At 41.1% G+C, this 15,928-nt stretch overlaps 2 protein-coding genes across 5 annotated transcripts; one reads left to right on the plus strand and one right to left on the minus strand.

Moving 5' to 3' along the window:
- The first annotated feature begins 574 nt into the window (after positions 1 to 574).
- Positions 575 to 9,983, plus strand: med24 (mediator complex subunit 24). 2 transcript variants are annotated; one of them, XM_028408564.1, is made up of 26 exons: positions 575 to 663; positions 919 to 1,049; positions 1,132 to 1,214; positions 1,305 to 1,343; positions 1,415 to 1,488; positions 1,597 to 1,820; positions 1,932 to 2,043; positions 2,137 to 2,287; positions 2,557 to 2,670; positions 4,209 to 4,262; positions 4,373 to 4,455; positions 4,597 to 4,704; positions 4,864 to 4,975; positions 5,137 to 5,279; positions 5,408 to 5,445; positions 5,551 to 5,633; positions 5,863 to 6,041; positions 6,142 to 6,241; positions 6,605 to 6,780; positions 6,894 to 7,158; positions 7,273 to 7,454; positions 7,545 to 7,638; positions 7,742 to 7,841; positions 8,503 to 8,583; positions 9,117 to 9,265; positions 9,698 to 9,983. In XM_028408564.1, exons 2-26 carry the CDS (start codon positions 920 to 922, stop codon positions 9,812 to 9,814), a joined length of 2,991 nt encoding a protein of 996 aa, XP_028264365.1. In that variant the 5' UTR covers positions 575 to 663; position 919; the 3' UTR covers positions 9,815 to 9,983. The 2 variants fall into 2 exon arrangements, with proteins under 2 accessions (XP_028264365.1, XP_028264367.1); XM_028408566.1 differs by having other exon boundaries at positions 4,597 to 4,683.
- Positions 9,984 to 10,324: 341 nt separating this feature from the next.
- Positions 10,325 to 12,447, minus strand: LOC114437585 (uncharacterized). 3 transcript variants are annotated; one of them, XM_028408377.1, is made up of 5 exons: positions 12,392 to 12,447; positions 11,784 to 11,956; positions 11,161 to 11,268; positions 10,928 to 11,068; positions 10,325 to 10,819 (listed from the first exon to the last, which is right to left on the minus strand). In XM_028408377.1, the coding sequence occupies exons 1-5, from the start codon at positions 12,405 to 12,407 to the stop codon at positions 10,637 to 10,639; spliced, it is 621 nt and encodes a 206-aa protein (XP_028264178.1). In that variant the 5' UTR covers positions 12,408 to 12,447; the 3' UTR covers positions 10,325 to 10,636. The 3 variants fall into 3 exon arrangements, with proteins under 3 accessions (XP_028264178.1, XP_028264180.1, XP_028264179.1); XM_028408379.1 differs by lacking the exon at positions 12,392 to 12,447 and adding an exon at positions 12,295 to 12,390; XM_028408378.1 differs by lacking the exon at positions 12,392 to 12,447 and adding an exon at positions 12,295 to 12,316 and having other exon boundaries at positions 11,784 to 12,173.
- Between the last annotated feature and the right edge of the window lie 3,481 nt (positions 12,448 to 15,928).

Raw genomic sequence — 15,928 nt, forward strand, 5'->3', positions numbered from 1 at the left:
TTGCTTTTCTTTTTTATAAAGTGTGACTTACTACACAAAGCCTGCTAAAAAGGACAAGACTGACACATAAAGAACCTGCAGTGAGGCAGTGAATCACACAGCTGAATGAGGTGGTTACATAAGCTAAAGCGTTTCACTGACATGGACAAGATAACTGGGATAAAAACTCCAACGAAACAGAAAGGTAGTTAAAAAAACGCAATATAAAAATAAACTAAAAATACATACAAATACAAGTTTCGGACACACAAACATACCTACGCAAACTTTCCAAGCAACAAACAAAAGTGCGGAGGCACAAAACTCGTAATACAAAATGCTTGGCGACAACTATTCGTTGTATTAGTACCTTTCTGATTTGATTTATCATAATGTTTAGTTCAGTGACAGTTTTTAACTTACCTTCATTCCTGAATTCACAAAACGAGTCAAGCTTTGAATGTTGATTTTGTACAGAGCGCCATCTTGTGCCACTGTGTCGGCATTACGATGTGGAAGAACGAATGAAGCCTCTTTATCCAATCAGCAGGAAGAATACACACAGGCCAGGAGACGAACCAATCAACGCGCACGTATTTCACAACAAAAATGACGCCCCTTGCATTGTGAAGCTGTGGATCTATAAACAAACCTTTTAATGCTTTGAAACTCACAGAAAGTCAGGTAGGCGTCATATTTGATAACAATATGTGTGTCTGCTTGTATTTGGTGTTGTTTACCGAGGTTATGGTGTGTTTTTTGCACCCGGCGAGATGTTTATTTTAGCCTATTAGCTAATAAATGACATCGCTAGCTAACGGCTAACATGCTAAAATAAGCAAGTGAATGACATTTTAAACTGAATTAGACTTAGTGGTCTTAAATATAGTTATCCTTACATAGTTTTGCTGATATTTTCTGTATGTGCGTTCCCACCAGGATGAAGGTGGTGAATCTGAAGCAAGCCATTCTGCAGGCATGGAAGGAAAGATGGAGTGACTATCAGTGGGCCATCAACATCAAGAAAAACTTTCCAAAAGGAGCATCATGGGACTACCTTAACCTTGCAGGTTCATGATACGTCTTTATTATTTACATCAGCTATTTTATTGTTATAAATTCTGTTGTTACTATGTTATTTGCATATTACAGAGGCCCTGATGGAGCAGGCGATGATTGGTCCATCTCCAAATCCACTTATTTTGTCTTACCTCAAATATGCAATAAGTTCTCAGGTGAGAGAAAAAACAGTGTTATATAAGTGAGCAATTTGTGTAGTATTGTTCTTATGACCATGTAGTGAATGTTATTCTCTTTCACTTTAGATGGTATCTTATTCCAGCGTGCTCACAGCTATCAGCAAGGTATTCTTTCATAACAGAGTTTTTACTGTAAACTGTGCAGTGTTTTTACAGGTATGTGTCTTTTATTGTAGTTTGATGATTTTTCACGAGAGCTGTGTGTCAAGTCATTGTTGGAAATAATGGACATGTTCTGCCATCGTCTCAGGTGTGTTAAATTATCCATGGCACTCTTTTTTTACACGTTGTAATACAGTGACTCTTAATTGTATCTGCAAATCTGTATCATACCACATCTGTCCTCCCACGCTCTCAGCTGTCATGGGAAAGGAGAGGAATGCATTGGGCTGTGTCGTGCTCTGCTGGGAGTAGTGGTGTGGCTGCTCCAAGGCTGTGCGTGGTACTGTGACAAGCTGCGAGAACTGGGTCCATCAGCCAGCACAGAGGCCAGCCTTAAAGCCTGTCAAGAACGGCTACAGAGTCTGATGAACAGCACCAAGAACAGAGCTCTGGTCCACATTGCCCGGCTGGAAGATCAAGGTATTGTGTACAGAAATGTAAAATGAATATATTTTCTTAGTCTATTATGGATTATTATTATGGTGTAAGATAGTCACAAGTTTACCTTTTTTTGCTGCCCTTTTTCTACAGGTTCCTGGAGCAATGTAGAGCAAGGAGTAATTAAAGTGACAGAAGTTCTTGGCAATGTACCTAATCAGACACTAAGGACTAACTTAGAGGAGACCTTGTCACTAGTAAAAGGGTGAGTTTTCTCTTATGACACGGACCTTATGAACTTGAATTGAAGGACAATTCCATCTTCCTTGTGCTAATTGTTTCGTGACACTTCCTCCAGTATTCCTCTGATGCTGTCGGTGTACTGTGACTCGTCACTACGTGCCTCCTTCCCATCCATCCACGCCCTCATTATGCTGGAAGGAACCATGAATTTGACAGGGGAGACGCAGCCATTGGTGGAGCAGTTAATGATGATCAAGAGAATGCAGGTGACCATTAAATCTCTCTTATACCATGTCAGAAACCCCCCCTTTAACATGGTTGGTTTTTGTACATCTGCTTAACCTATGGCAGGCTTAATTGTAGGTTTAGAAAAATGTCAATGAAGAATATATATACTGTAATAATCCCAAAGCTGTAAATCTCAATCAGATTAAATTCTATTTAACAACTTTTATGTCACATACAGTATGGACGAGTTTATGTTGCCAGTCATTTTATGCAGTTTAAAATGACTTAAACTGCCTGTTCCCTGTAGCGTATCCCTGCTTCTATTTTTGTCCTGGAGATATGGAAGGCCTGCTTCACTGGCCTCATTGAGTCACCAGAGGGCACAGAAGAGCTTAAATGGACAGCCTTCACCTTCCTGAAGGTAAGATATATTTCAGACTTAGCCCTATATCTTCTTTTCAGCTGCTTGTTGTTGTCTGTCATGTTAGTATTGGTTGTATTTTTGACTGTAAAATAATGAAAGAAGTCAGCTACTTTGCTCTTTCTCATGCTTATGTATTTAAGTTTGATTTGTAAGTTTTGTCCCAGGTGCCAATGAATTAAACTCACATTTGTACCATTTCAGAATACAGAAATCTTCCTCATTCAATTCAATTCAGTTTTATTTATATAGCGCATTTTACAATCAGAAATTGTCTTAAAGCGCTTCACAGAAACTCAGAGCATGAGACCCAGAACCTGAACCCCCCCTAAGAGCACTGTGGCAAGGAAAAACTCCCTTTAAGCAGGACCCGTCTACTTAAGGGGGAACCAGTCCTGCTGCTAGTCGGCCGGGTAGAGGAGGAGAAGAAGAGGGAGACAGGACAGAGAGGATGAAGGAGAGAGAGAGAGAGAGGAGCAAACATGATGCAGTACAGAGCAAACATGACAAGCAAGATGAAACAGTGATTATATTATAATGGATATCTATATATATCGTCAGTCCATAAGTAGTAATAGTAATTTGATAGTAATCAAAGCAAAGATGAGCAGCAGGGGCTAGTGAAGTCAATGAGCACAGGAGAGATCAGGGGCCGGACTGCAGGTCAGTATGCTCTTTCGAGTATTTTGAAAATAAAGGTGAGGTTGGAGATCGGTCTGTAGTTTCCTAAGATGTCCGGGTCCAGTGAAGGTTTTTTAAGTATCGGAATGATCACAGCAGTTTTAAAAGCCTGTGGTACATATCCTGTTTCCAGAGACAAGTTGATTTGTCCTAATATAGAGTCTCCGATCAGAGGAATAGCATCCTTGAGGAGCCGTGATGGGATCGGATCCAAAAGACAGGTAGTAGGTTTAGACTTGCTGATGCTGGTGGTCAGCTCAGGGAACCGATGGGCACGAAGCAGTCCAGAGTTAGATCAGGTTAGATCCTCAGCAGTCACAGCGAGATTGTGGTTGATTAGTCCTCTTAATAGTGGTGATTTTATCGGTGAAGAAGCTCATGAAGTCTTCACTACTAAGAGCTGCAGGAATGCAAGGCTCGTGTTTGTCAGCCTGGCTACAGCGTTAAAGAGAAAGCACGGGTTGTTCTTGTTTTCTTCTATTAGTGATGATAGTAGGCTGTCCTAGCTTTACGAAGGGCCTTCTTATACGTCAGCAAACTGTCTCTCCAGGCCCTCTGGGAGTCATCTGATTTAGAGGACTGCCATTTCCTCTCCATCCTTCATGTAGTCTGTTTCAGTGATCGGATATTTGAGTTATACCATGGAGCTAGCCTCTTCTGATTTGTAGTTTTCTTCTTGTGTAATGTGTCTGCAGTGTTATTGACAAAGCAGTCCAGTTCTGCAGGAGTAATATTTAAGTTGGTACCCCCATCAGTACTTATACATGGGACTGTGGGGAGTACTGGTAGCATTGCTGTCCTAAACTGCGATACGGCGTCTTCAGACATTCAAGACATACATTCCTTTTTTTTCTTAGATTCCACAAGTTCTACTCCGTCTTAAGAAATATCCCCAGGGTGACAAAGGACAGGTAAGACAATTCACTGACTGCTTTCTTGGACATGACATGTTCATGAGCATTTCCTATTTTAGAAAATTATGGTTGAAAGTGTAGTAAAATAAATGTTTTTTTTTCTCTAGGATTTCATGGAGGATGTAAATGTTGCATTTGAATATTTGCTTAAGCTCACACCACTGTTGGACAAAGCAGATCAAAGATGCAAGTAAGTGCTTGAAAAACTCATGATGACAATATTAATCTCACAATAAAATTATGTAGATGAGACCAGACAAATTCATGCACAGCCAGTTTGATGATATGTAGCCCTCATTATCCCTTTGCTTCTTTTTTTTGGTTTACATAGTTGTGACTGCCTTGGAATGCTCCTACAGGAGTGTAACAAACTTGGTCTACTCTCAGACACAAACACAGCCAGTCTCACTTCAAAACGGTATGGTATCAGTGAACACAGGTGGGTTATAATGTCGCAGGAAAACAATTAAACAATTCATTATACATTATTTTATATTTTGTCTGAGCTGTTAATGCACTCAATCGATACAAAGCAATGCACATGCAGACTGTCCCTCTCACTTCTTTGCCCTTCTTTGTTTCTCTCCCTTTGATTTAGAACTGAGGATAGGGAGTTCGCCCCGAGGCTAAAGACAGCAGAAAATGCTAACATCCAGCCCAACCCAGGCCTCATCCTCAGAGCTGAGCCCACTGTCACCAATATACTTAAGGTAGAGCACCATGTACCATATTACATTACAGATATTATGCTGGTGATTAACAGGCATGTATTTAAAAAGTGTTTGTCTGATAAACCATATGTGTGTAAAGAAATGCCCGGAACAAAACTTGGCATTCAGATGATCATAATATTTTGTTCCTTCTACTTCAGACTGTTGATGCAGATCACTCCAAGTCCCCTGAGGGCCTTCTAGGGGTCCTTGGTCACATGTTGTCTGGCAAAAGCCTAGATCTTCTCCTGGCTGCAGCAGCAGCAACAGGGAAGCTCAAATCCTTTGCCAGGAAGTTCATTAAGTGAGTGAACATTAAAAAACATTTTCAGTTTGAGAGGACACATTGTCCTCTAGCAGTGGTAGCATGGTTTTTGCACAGTCTAAAAATTCCTATTCGAACAAGATGTTTTTCTTCTTCTTTTTTTCTAGGCTTAATGAGTTTCCCAAGCACATCAGTGGTGAAGGATGTGAGTTCACACACAGGAGTGACATGTTCCAATGTGGGAATTTCTTTCTCTATTTATTAATGAATTTGACACTAACATTGAGGACGTCTCCCCTGTCTCTCTTAGCCAAGTCTGCATCCATACGGGCCCTACTCTTTGACATCTCCTTCCTCATGCTTTGCCATGTGGTTCAGACGTACGGCTCTGAGGTTAGTTCATTGCAATTCAGGCGTGTCAAAGAAGAAGTTTGTAGATTTTCAGGTGCATAGTATTATTGTGAATGTGACAGTAAGTCAATCTGATCTTTCAGCGTATAGCCACAATATGTGGCTGTGCATAACTGACATAACATTATGTGTAGCATCTTTACATCGTTTCCTTAATTATGTCTGGAGGAATTTACACAGTGGATGGCTACTGTGTGTCTTTTATCTCTAGGTCATCCTGTCAGACCCTAGTCCTTCAGGGGAAACGCCCTTCTTTGAAACATGGCTGCAGACTTGTATGCCTGAAGAGGGCAAGACTCTAAACCCAGATCACCCCTGCTTTAGGCCTGAGCCTGGTAAAGTGGAGAGTCTGGTAACCCTGCTGAACAACTCCTCAGAGATGAAACTAGTGTAAGTCACATTCAAATGTGTAAGAGAACTACATTTTAGATTTTAGGTGACATTGTAAGTGTTGATTGTTTTTCCCTCTGCTCTTTATTTGTTGAAACAGTCAGGTGAAATGGCATGAAATCTGTCTCAGCACTCCAGCTGCCATTTTGGAAGTTTTGAATGCTTGGGAGAACGGTGTGCTTTCTGTGGAGGCAGTACAGGTCTGTCCAAATGTTCTTTTATCTTTCAGTTATAGGAAAATATTCACTGAGTTTCAGTGGCTCAGGCTTTACAGTAACTGCCCAACAGTTGCATTCCAAAGAATGTTCTTTTTCCTGCATTTGTAATTGAACTCATTAGTCAACTATGACGTATTCTGTGGAAACTTGCCTCAGATATGACGTCCTAAACTCCTCTAGATGTATCTGACTTCTCATTTCTTCCCCATTCCATTCAAGTTTTTGTGTCATGCTATGTGGAGCATTACTATTTTAGTCAATCCCTCCTTCTGAAGTCATTACTTTGCATCCTTCTAACCACATCCTTCCTCTTTTTCTTGCTGCTATTCTTTCTGTCTTGAGTAGAAGATCACTGACAACATCAAGGGGAAAGTATGCAGTATGGCAATTTGTGCAGTGGCATGGCTAGTGGCTCACGTCAGGATGCTGGGAAGAGATGAGAGAGAGAAGCCCCAAACTATGATCCGACAGCTTGTAACCCCACTTTATGGGGAGAACACGCTGCAGTTTTACAACGAACGGTACAAAAATGACACCCAGACTATGAATCTAACTGACTGATTTACTAACTGATCTATTTCACAGTCCGTTTATCCCTGAATTAACAATCATCTCCCACCACCAATCTCACCAGCGTGACCATTATGAGTTCCATCATGGAGCATATGTGCGCCGACGTCTTCCAACAAACGGGAGCGGCCCTGCGCTCACCAGTGGAAGGCCAGGAGCCAATCCCCTACCGCAACCTGCTGCCACCAAAAGAGCCCATACATACAGCCCTCAGCAAACAGTTCCAGGCGGTGCTGCGCAAAGGCTGGGTGGACAGCCAAGCCCTGCATCTGTTTGAGAGTCTTCTCAACATGGGAGGGGTCTTCTGGTTCACTAACAATTTGGTAAAGGTAGGTGTACCTGGGAAAAATCTCTCATCAAAAAATGATTTCCTCAGATCAGTAATGGTCACAAAGTCTTAATAGTATGATCACACGTAGATTACATGATTTGTCATTTTTCAGGAACTACTGAAGGAGACTCGACAGGAGTGGGCCAATCGGGTGGTGGAATTACTCTACAGCATCTTCTGCTTGGACACTCAGCAGATCACCCTCACGTTGCTGGGTACCATATTGCCCAACCTGCTCACAGACTCTGCCCACTGGCACAGCCTAGCAGACCCACCTGGAAAAGCACTAGCCAAGTAAGAGAAGCTATAAACAATGTAATGTCTATGGCAACAGTGGTTTTGTTATTAGCAATGTTAACTTTTACTCTACCAATGGTGCCTCAGGTTGTCTGTGTGGTGTGCACTCAGCTCCTACTCCTCTCACCACAAAGGCTTGTTCTCAGCTCGTCAGCGAAAAAGGCAAAGAGAAGATATAGAGGTATTGCACAAGACCAATATATTGTGTATTAAAAGCTGTTTTAATTGAAGGAAACTGGCATGTTGATGAGACAGACTCTTAATATGTTTAATATTGGCTGCAGGACTACAACAGCCTGTTTCCCTTGGATGACACTCAGCCATCTAAACTGATGCGGCTGCTCAGCTCGAATGAAGACGAGCCTGTAGCCCTTTCCAGTCCAGGTCAGTCTATTAATGTCTGGGTTTTTATACACACTTTAATATTAAGCCTGTGACCTTTGAGACAGTTGTCTGTCAGTCTGAGCTGGGGATTATATGAATTCCAGAGAGTTTTCTAACCCAGATTTTCTAAGAACCTGTGGCCAGCATGTTAAATCTTGTATGCATTTTACCAAAATCAGCGAGGCATAAATAAACTTATCTGTCGAACGACAACAGGTTCTGACTTGAGCGCTGCAATCTAATGTGACATTTTGCAAGACTGAGATTAACACTGAGAGTAACAGCAGTGTTGTATTGTTCCCATGCTTTTCATGCTGCTTTGCACACGATGGATGTAATGAGCTTTCAAACAAGCAGCTTTGGGGAATTTTCACAATTTTAGCTGCACCTAATATCAAAAAATCCCCTGATGTGCTTAGTGTAAATAAAATTGAAAGTAAAAAAAATTCACTTTGCGTGTCTCCCGTGCGCACACACACACACAGCTTAAATTGGTTTGTCTTTTAAATCTTTAGTGAGGAATCGATGAATTAAATTATTAAAACTGATTGGACAAATTGGGAAGAATTCATTTTGTTAACTGCCAGTCAGAAATACCATAGTTAACTTCCTCAATGAGATTTCTGATTTTTTTTTTTTTTTTTTTCATATCACATCCTAGGAGACCGTTCTATGAGCAGTTCCCTGTCTGCTTCCCAGCTCCACACTGTCAACATGAGGGACCCTCTCAACCGAGTCCTGGGTAAGCCTTCAATCTCTGTTTTATATTCAAACACACCATCCTTTTGAACAGAAACAATGACTAGCATGAATGAATAAGGCTGTAAAAGTGAGGAAACCTCAGTACCCCCCATGCTAGATAACACAGACGAAACACAAGCTGACAAAACACAAATCTCTTGTGAAAGATCAGTTTTACTTCCCTCCAGTCGAGTTTTAGAGACTTATTGAATCCATGCCAAAGGACAAAGAGTACATTTGAGTGTGTCGATGTAAATCAAACAAGGCACCTTCATGACTGAGACATAAAAAGGTCATCACACTTTTACGAACAAGAACTTCTTATATTAGTCTTAAAATAATGAAAAGTCCAGGTTTTATTGAGGCTATAACCAACTTGGCACATACCGTGAACTAAGAAGTATGGAACTGAACTGTCATGACATGTCTTTTCTTGAGCAAAGAAAGAGAATCAAATGACATCATTGTGATATAATTTTTTTGTGAGAACTCAACAATGACACTGCACATCTTTTTTTTTTTAACTCTTCCCAGCCAACCTTTTCCTCCTCATTTCCTCCATCCTGGGGTCCAAGATGGCAGGACCACAAACCCAGTTTGTTCAGAGTTTTATCGAAGAGTGTGTTGAGTGCATGGAACAGGGAAGTCGTGGGAGTATCCTTCAGTTCATGCCCTTTACAATGGTGAGTTATAAGCTGAGAAAGAAGGCTAGCCAGGTGGAGATAAAAAAAAAAAAAGGAGTGGAGGAGCAGACATTACCAGAAAGGGTTTGGGATCCCTCCTTAAATTTGTCCTGCTTTGAAATATGCTCAGGTTAGGTTTGAGAAAGAATCTAAAGGTCATGATTCAGAGCTGCCTTGCGGCTTACCACGAGACTTCTTAAAACCCTTTAAACCACGAGACTCTTTCTGGGAAAGTCACACACATGCAGTTTGAAGAAAGTACTAAACACTAAAATAAAACACTGAAAAGAAACTGGTTTGGATTTACATCTGTTTCTGTTTCTGAACAATTTAGGTCAAAGTCAAACGCACCCTCTGGGAAAAACACAGATGACTTATTTGCTCAGACGCTGCAGTAGATAAAGCTAGTTATTTGTCTTGTTGTGTGTGCAGGTCTCTGAGCTGGTGAAGCTGCCTGCTCTGGCCAAACCCAGAGTTGTCCTGGCCATCACTGACCTGACTCTGCCGCTTGGGAGGAGAGTAGCTGCCAAAGCCATATCTGCTCTTTAAACCCCCACGTTTAAATGGACCTCAGCACCACATCGACACATCGCTCCACTGTTGCTGGGTTAAGTTACAACAAAATCCCAAAATAATACGTTTGTACCCATGTCTCTGTTTTTCTATTGTTTTCTACATTTCTGCGTGAAAAGGTTTCAAATAAAAAAAAAAACCTCCTTAAATGTTGTCATCTACTTATTTCCGAGTGAGTCATGGTTATTGTGTGGTTACACATCACATCACATTTTAGGAGTTACGATTACAGTCCCTGAGTCAGTGTAATCACATGCCTGCAGGGCTACCACATGGCAGAGGGTTCATCTTCTGACTAACAGAGGATGGTCATCTGTCACTTGTAACACTTCCTCTAGAAAAGTGGACACCAAAAGCCTCTTTTTGACTTTCAGTTGTATTTCTCACATGGATTGTTGGCTTTACTGGAATTTTAGAAAATTACTGAAAAGATAGCATGTGTTTGTGTGTCACTGACAAAAAGGAACAAATCCCTGTTCAGGAAAATAAGAGTTTTTGTTTGTTTTAATATAGGATTAGAAAATAAAACCATGTACAGTGTATTTTACAATAATATTTACACAAAAATAGTTTAACTGAAACCTTGCAGAGTGGTTAAAGTTAATATAGGTCAAATGTCTTAGCAACTGTCAACAAAAACTAGCTTTATCAAAAATAAATATTCCATATACCGCTTACATAAATATATAAATAGTAATAGCTAAAAAAATAAATAATTTTTTAACAAATTAATAAATATCACACTAAAACATAGCACACAATCTGGATGACAGAGAAAAAAAATGTCAAGAGTATTGGTCAGCTTTCAGTCTCCTCCTGGTCCAGACTCCTGAGGCAGCGGACCATGTCCTGACTGAAGGACTGCAGCTGCACCAGAGTCAGATGAGCCGCCACCTGGACCTCGTAGTCTCCTGGCAGATGTAAGGCCACAGGGGTCGGGGTGGGCTGCACTGCAGCTTCGGCCTGAGCCATTTTTAGCATCTGCAAAGCACATTAATAAATATATATATATATATATCATGAAGGTGCTAAAAATCCAGAATAACTGTCAGGACTGGTGTGTTATTTTTAAAGAGCATCCTGCTATACCTTATTGATCTGAATGGCGAGATCTCTGATGTCAGCCATTAGCCCTGTCACCTTATCATTGCTTTCCAGTTTTGAAGACACAGAGCTGAGCAGGGCCTGGTGCAGCTGCAGGCCTTCATACATCCGACTCAAGCTGTCCTCCTGATGAGAAATAAGAACAGAGAGTGTGTCAGGATGGCTGCGTGTGTGTGTGTGTGTGTTTGTGTGTGTTATTAATGTTCAGGGATGCTTACCAAAGTGACATTTTCTGACGCAACTTTGAGTACAGGAGCAGAGGGGATGCCAATGAAGGTTGCCATGGTTACAAGCTTTGCATTCTCTGAGGAGTTGAGTTGTAGAGACTAAAATAGCATAAAGATGTTCTGGTTAGATGACAGCTTGGTATGAAAAACACACTGCATTTTTGTAGGTGTATCCTTTTGTAATGACAGTACACATAAATAGAAGCCAGGTAGTTAAAGAGAATGATATTACACATTTAATTACTTATTCTATCTTTGTTTTTGTTTAATCTATGATTTAATGTTACATATACTCTGTAAGAATTAATTAGGAAGTGCAGGTACCCACAGAATGATTTTATCAATTCATTGGTTTAATTAAACTGATCCAATAACAGCCAATGTGAGTGTTTTTAATTGATTTATTCTATTTTCAACTAGGCGAATGACGCACGACGACAGCCAATCCCAGCCCTATTTCACATTTTAGACATTCTTTCAGAATAAAAGCCTGCCGCCGGCTACATTAGTGACGCAGCAGCATTAAATCCCTGCAGACATAGCGCAAAAAAAATATGCGCCAACAGGTCACATAGCCCATATTTTTTTTGGGTTGTTGTGCGCCGGGTTCTCACCTCAGTGTGAATACAGGATCTGTGCGTGGTCGGGATTGAGAGCAGGATCTTCTCTGTTAAACTGCGGCTCCTCTGTATAAGCTCCTGAAATGACGGATCCTCAACAAGTGCGCTCCTCCCCGGCAGAGGTGCGCTGCGGGCGACGGTGGCCATGTAGCACGACAAGGCGAAAACTGCAGGAAGATGAGAGAAATCAAAGTCGATCCAAGCATCAAAAACAAAAGCTCACACAGCACAATGAGTGTGTGTGTGTGTGTGTGCTTAAGTAAGGGAGGACAAAGCAGAACAAAGCCTGGCTCTCTTTCCTCAGCAGCTCCTCTCTGTGCTGCAGAGCTGGACATGCCCCCCTCCCTCAGGCTAAATAGCTGCATAAGTTCAGAGCAGTCCCAGCTGTAACATGAAGCCAAAGCCTTAAGTAACTGCAACAGTTAAACATAGTGGATATTCCCATTTGGACAGAAGTATAAAAAGCACCAGATGTAAACTTCATCAACACATATAACACCAGTACCAGTCTAAGCTGACAGGCGGTGCAGAGGTGGACACTTCTGTCTTCCTCTCTGAGCCTGAGCTGTGTGGATCAGCAAAGAGGAGAAGTGCTTACTCACCAATCAGGATGTTCATGGCCCTCTGTTGGGGAATGTTTAAAGTATTGACCTCAAGTGAAGAGGGTTCATGATTGACAGCACACGTATTGGCATTTATATATCTGTCCATTTGGGGAATTCCTATTAGCCAGGTTGCAGTATCCTCATCGTGAATGACACAATGATTTTAATGGAATTTACAAATTGCTACGTCATTTTTAACACCTCAGCAACATGGATCCAAATGGTTTAACCTGCGATGGTTATATGTTTTATATATATATATATATATATATATATATATATATATATATATATATATATATATATATATATATATATATATATACACACATATACATATACATATATATATATATATATATATATTACTCTGTCAAGTAATTGTCAAACAGCAAAGCCATCATATATATATATATATATATATATATATATATATATATATATATATACACACATATACATATATATGTATATATATATATATATATATATATGATGGCTTTGCTGTTTGACAATTACTTGACAGAGTAATACAACATAAACAAAGGCTGAACGAAAAGGAAAAATGTGTAAAAAATTGTTTCAGAGTCTCAAAAATATTACAGTTTCAGAGTTTCATTTTAGGAAGTGAAATCACTTCATGACTGTTTTTTGTCAGTTGTAATAACATAGCTCATACTCATAGTATGAGTCTGCCCTGTTGCACAAAACTTTAAAGTTACCGGATTCATATGAAAAGCTCCGTAGAGGAAACAGACATTTCCTCTGCACAGTCAGAGCAAAAAAAGAAATTGAAAGTTGATGTTTTCTGAAATGTAGGACTTTTGAGAGATTTTTACTTTTCTTGTGATGTCTGTGGCCTTTCTGAGTATTTGTAGCATCACGAGTGTCTAAAGCTTTTGGCTTTTCCATTTGCAGAATGGAAACAAATCTGTCTACACAGACACTAAAGGCGGGGTGTTCAACAGAAGGTCAGCTTTAATGAGCCACTAAAAGTCCAATAAACACAAAAAAATACAAAGAGCAAACAAAAAGAGTCCAAAGGGGTCAACTGAAATGAACCAACCCAAGGCACAGGTAATGTAAAGAGACACAGGGCGACAGGACAACACAGCATGGACACAGCGACAAGACAGCAGCAGCTTTACAGAATAACTGACAAGGACAAAGGGGGAGCATGAGACACAAACACACACTCATCCCAGGACTATCAGAGAAAGTCTGCATGATCTTCAACAACCATGACATTCCTGTCCATTTTAAACCCATGACAACACTGAGACAGAAACTGGTTCACCTGAAGGACAAAACTCCCACGGACAAACACAGCTATGTAGTATATGCAGTCCAGTGCAGTGAGGGATGCTCTGATCTGTACATTAGAGAAACTAAACAACAGCAGAGCCACCTTTACAGGACAGGACTCAGCTGTTCACCTCCACCTCAAAGAGAAAGGACACTACACTCCTTTGTTTACATCTTAGACAGAGAGGACAGGACAAAAAGAGGAGTCAAGGAAGCATCTATGTTAAGCTGGAAAAACCTTCCCTTAACAGAAGTAGTGGACATACAATGCAGCTTTCAGAAAGAACATCGAACTGTCACCCAGTCCCCCTCCTGTAGTCTCAAAGATGTTAGACACACCTGACACAGTCAGTCAGACCAACACCGGTAGGTATGAAGACAGATCTATTGTTTGTGACTCACCCACTGAGGTCCTCTACCACATATAAACCATGTTTCCCCACCAAACAGTTCAAACTCTACAAGTCCACATGCTTCAACCTTCTGAATGAAAATGACCCCTGAAATACTATTTCAGGGCACCGCTATTTCTTGCTGTGTGTTGTGTGGTTGAGATTTTAAAAAAGGGCTTGGCGCCCCCTGGTGGAGTTACAATTTAATGTAATATAATCCTCACATTTTGGAAAAATGGTGCTGAATTTTATTTAGAGAAATGTTGTTTTCATTTAGTAGTATTTAATAAATGAGCATAACAAATAGTGCGGTTTAAAAGGGTTCCTATCATCACTGTCACACCGCTCTGTGTCATTTCCTTTATTCTACAAATAAGCTGCTATGTAGACAAGTTTTCATTTAAATGTGTGAGTAACTGCTTCTCATTCATTTGCCATATAAGCATTTTCGACATAATTACATGTGTAATCACTACTTTATTGCTTAAATCTTCATCTTTTCAGTGTGAAAAGGTCTTCTATAATCCAGACTGTCTGCAGTGAGAAGGCCCACTGTGAATTAAAACATGAAGTACAATTCTAGTGCGAGTTATGTAACAACCTCCCTGCCTCAGATCAGCTTGCTTCTTGCTCTGACATGAGTTTCCCTTGATCAGCCTGTGTAGCTACGTTACACGTGGCCATGCTTGATAGGCTGCAAAGTGAAGCTGTCAAATCTGATCCCTGAAATCCACACTGGCCTGATCTCCGATCAATCCCGCACATGAAAGGAGAGCACCACTCAGTGCTGAGGCCGTGCTCTGTGGCCTCGTCGGTGACCTGGTCGGAAGCGACGAGAACAATGCGGCGACCTTCATTTGGCTGAGCAGCAGAGAAGGGTCGCACAAGCGTGTCACAGTGTCACCATTGATCCTCCATCACAGCAAGTGCACAGATATGAGCAGCGGGATTTCCTTTTGTTTTGGATTCCCCAGCATGCTGGTATTCAAACTGAGGCTTTATATTGGCCAAATGTTTCTATAGCACAAAGTTTGACCTTTCTCTTCATCTCTTAGATCTCTAGAAGCCTTTTGTTCTCTTTTTTATATATATATATATATAAAGCAAGGACTCTATGTGTGTGTGTGTGTGTGTTCTTTGCATTGCTGGGTGACCTGTGTGTCAAAGGTTGCTGTGTTGGAGTCTCCCCCTGCTGGCCATTTGAACAAATGCAGACCTGGGATCCCTCTCATACATGCATCCACTGCTATATCATGTAGATTAGTGTCATAAGTGCTTTATGCCAGCAGAATCTTCTTGTTTTCCCCCACACAGACACACTTTCCACCACAGTGAGGAGCTGTATAACACAAAATGAAGCTGGGTCTGCTCTCCGGAGGACAAGACAAAAAAAAAAAAGAAGCTGACCATCTCAGAGCGTTGACACTCACCCAAAGGATGTCCTTGTCGCTCTCCTCAGGTACAGCATCTAAGGTGTCAGTTACCTTTTTTGGCTAAAAGAGAAAATTGACAGGTGTCCAGATCGGGGCCCCTCACTGGGAGACTCCATGTGATCGCAGAGCCTGGAAACATTTTCACCTGCAACCAGATCCCAAACAGGGCCGCGCTCTGTCGGATTGGATGCGTCACCTTATCCCCCACTTTGTGTCCCATTACCCAGCAGTTGTAATGCTCACACCAGTGTAACGCGTCTAAGGTAGCAGGCGGGGCAAGCTGAGCTGGCCTGAAATTTAAATTAACCTCAGCAACATTTATGCGTACTGGGGAACAGAGGTGTTGCATTACCGGCGCCCTCACTCCCGCTACGCACACACACCTGTCGTACATACAGGTGAAC

Source organism: Parambassis ranga, chromosome 6, assembly GCF_900634625.1.
Source record: "Parambassis ranga chromosome 6, fParRan2.1, whole genome shotgun sequence".
Classification (NCBI taxonomy): Eukaryota; Metazoa; Chordata; class Actinopteri; family Ambassidae; genus Parambassis; species Parambassis ranga.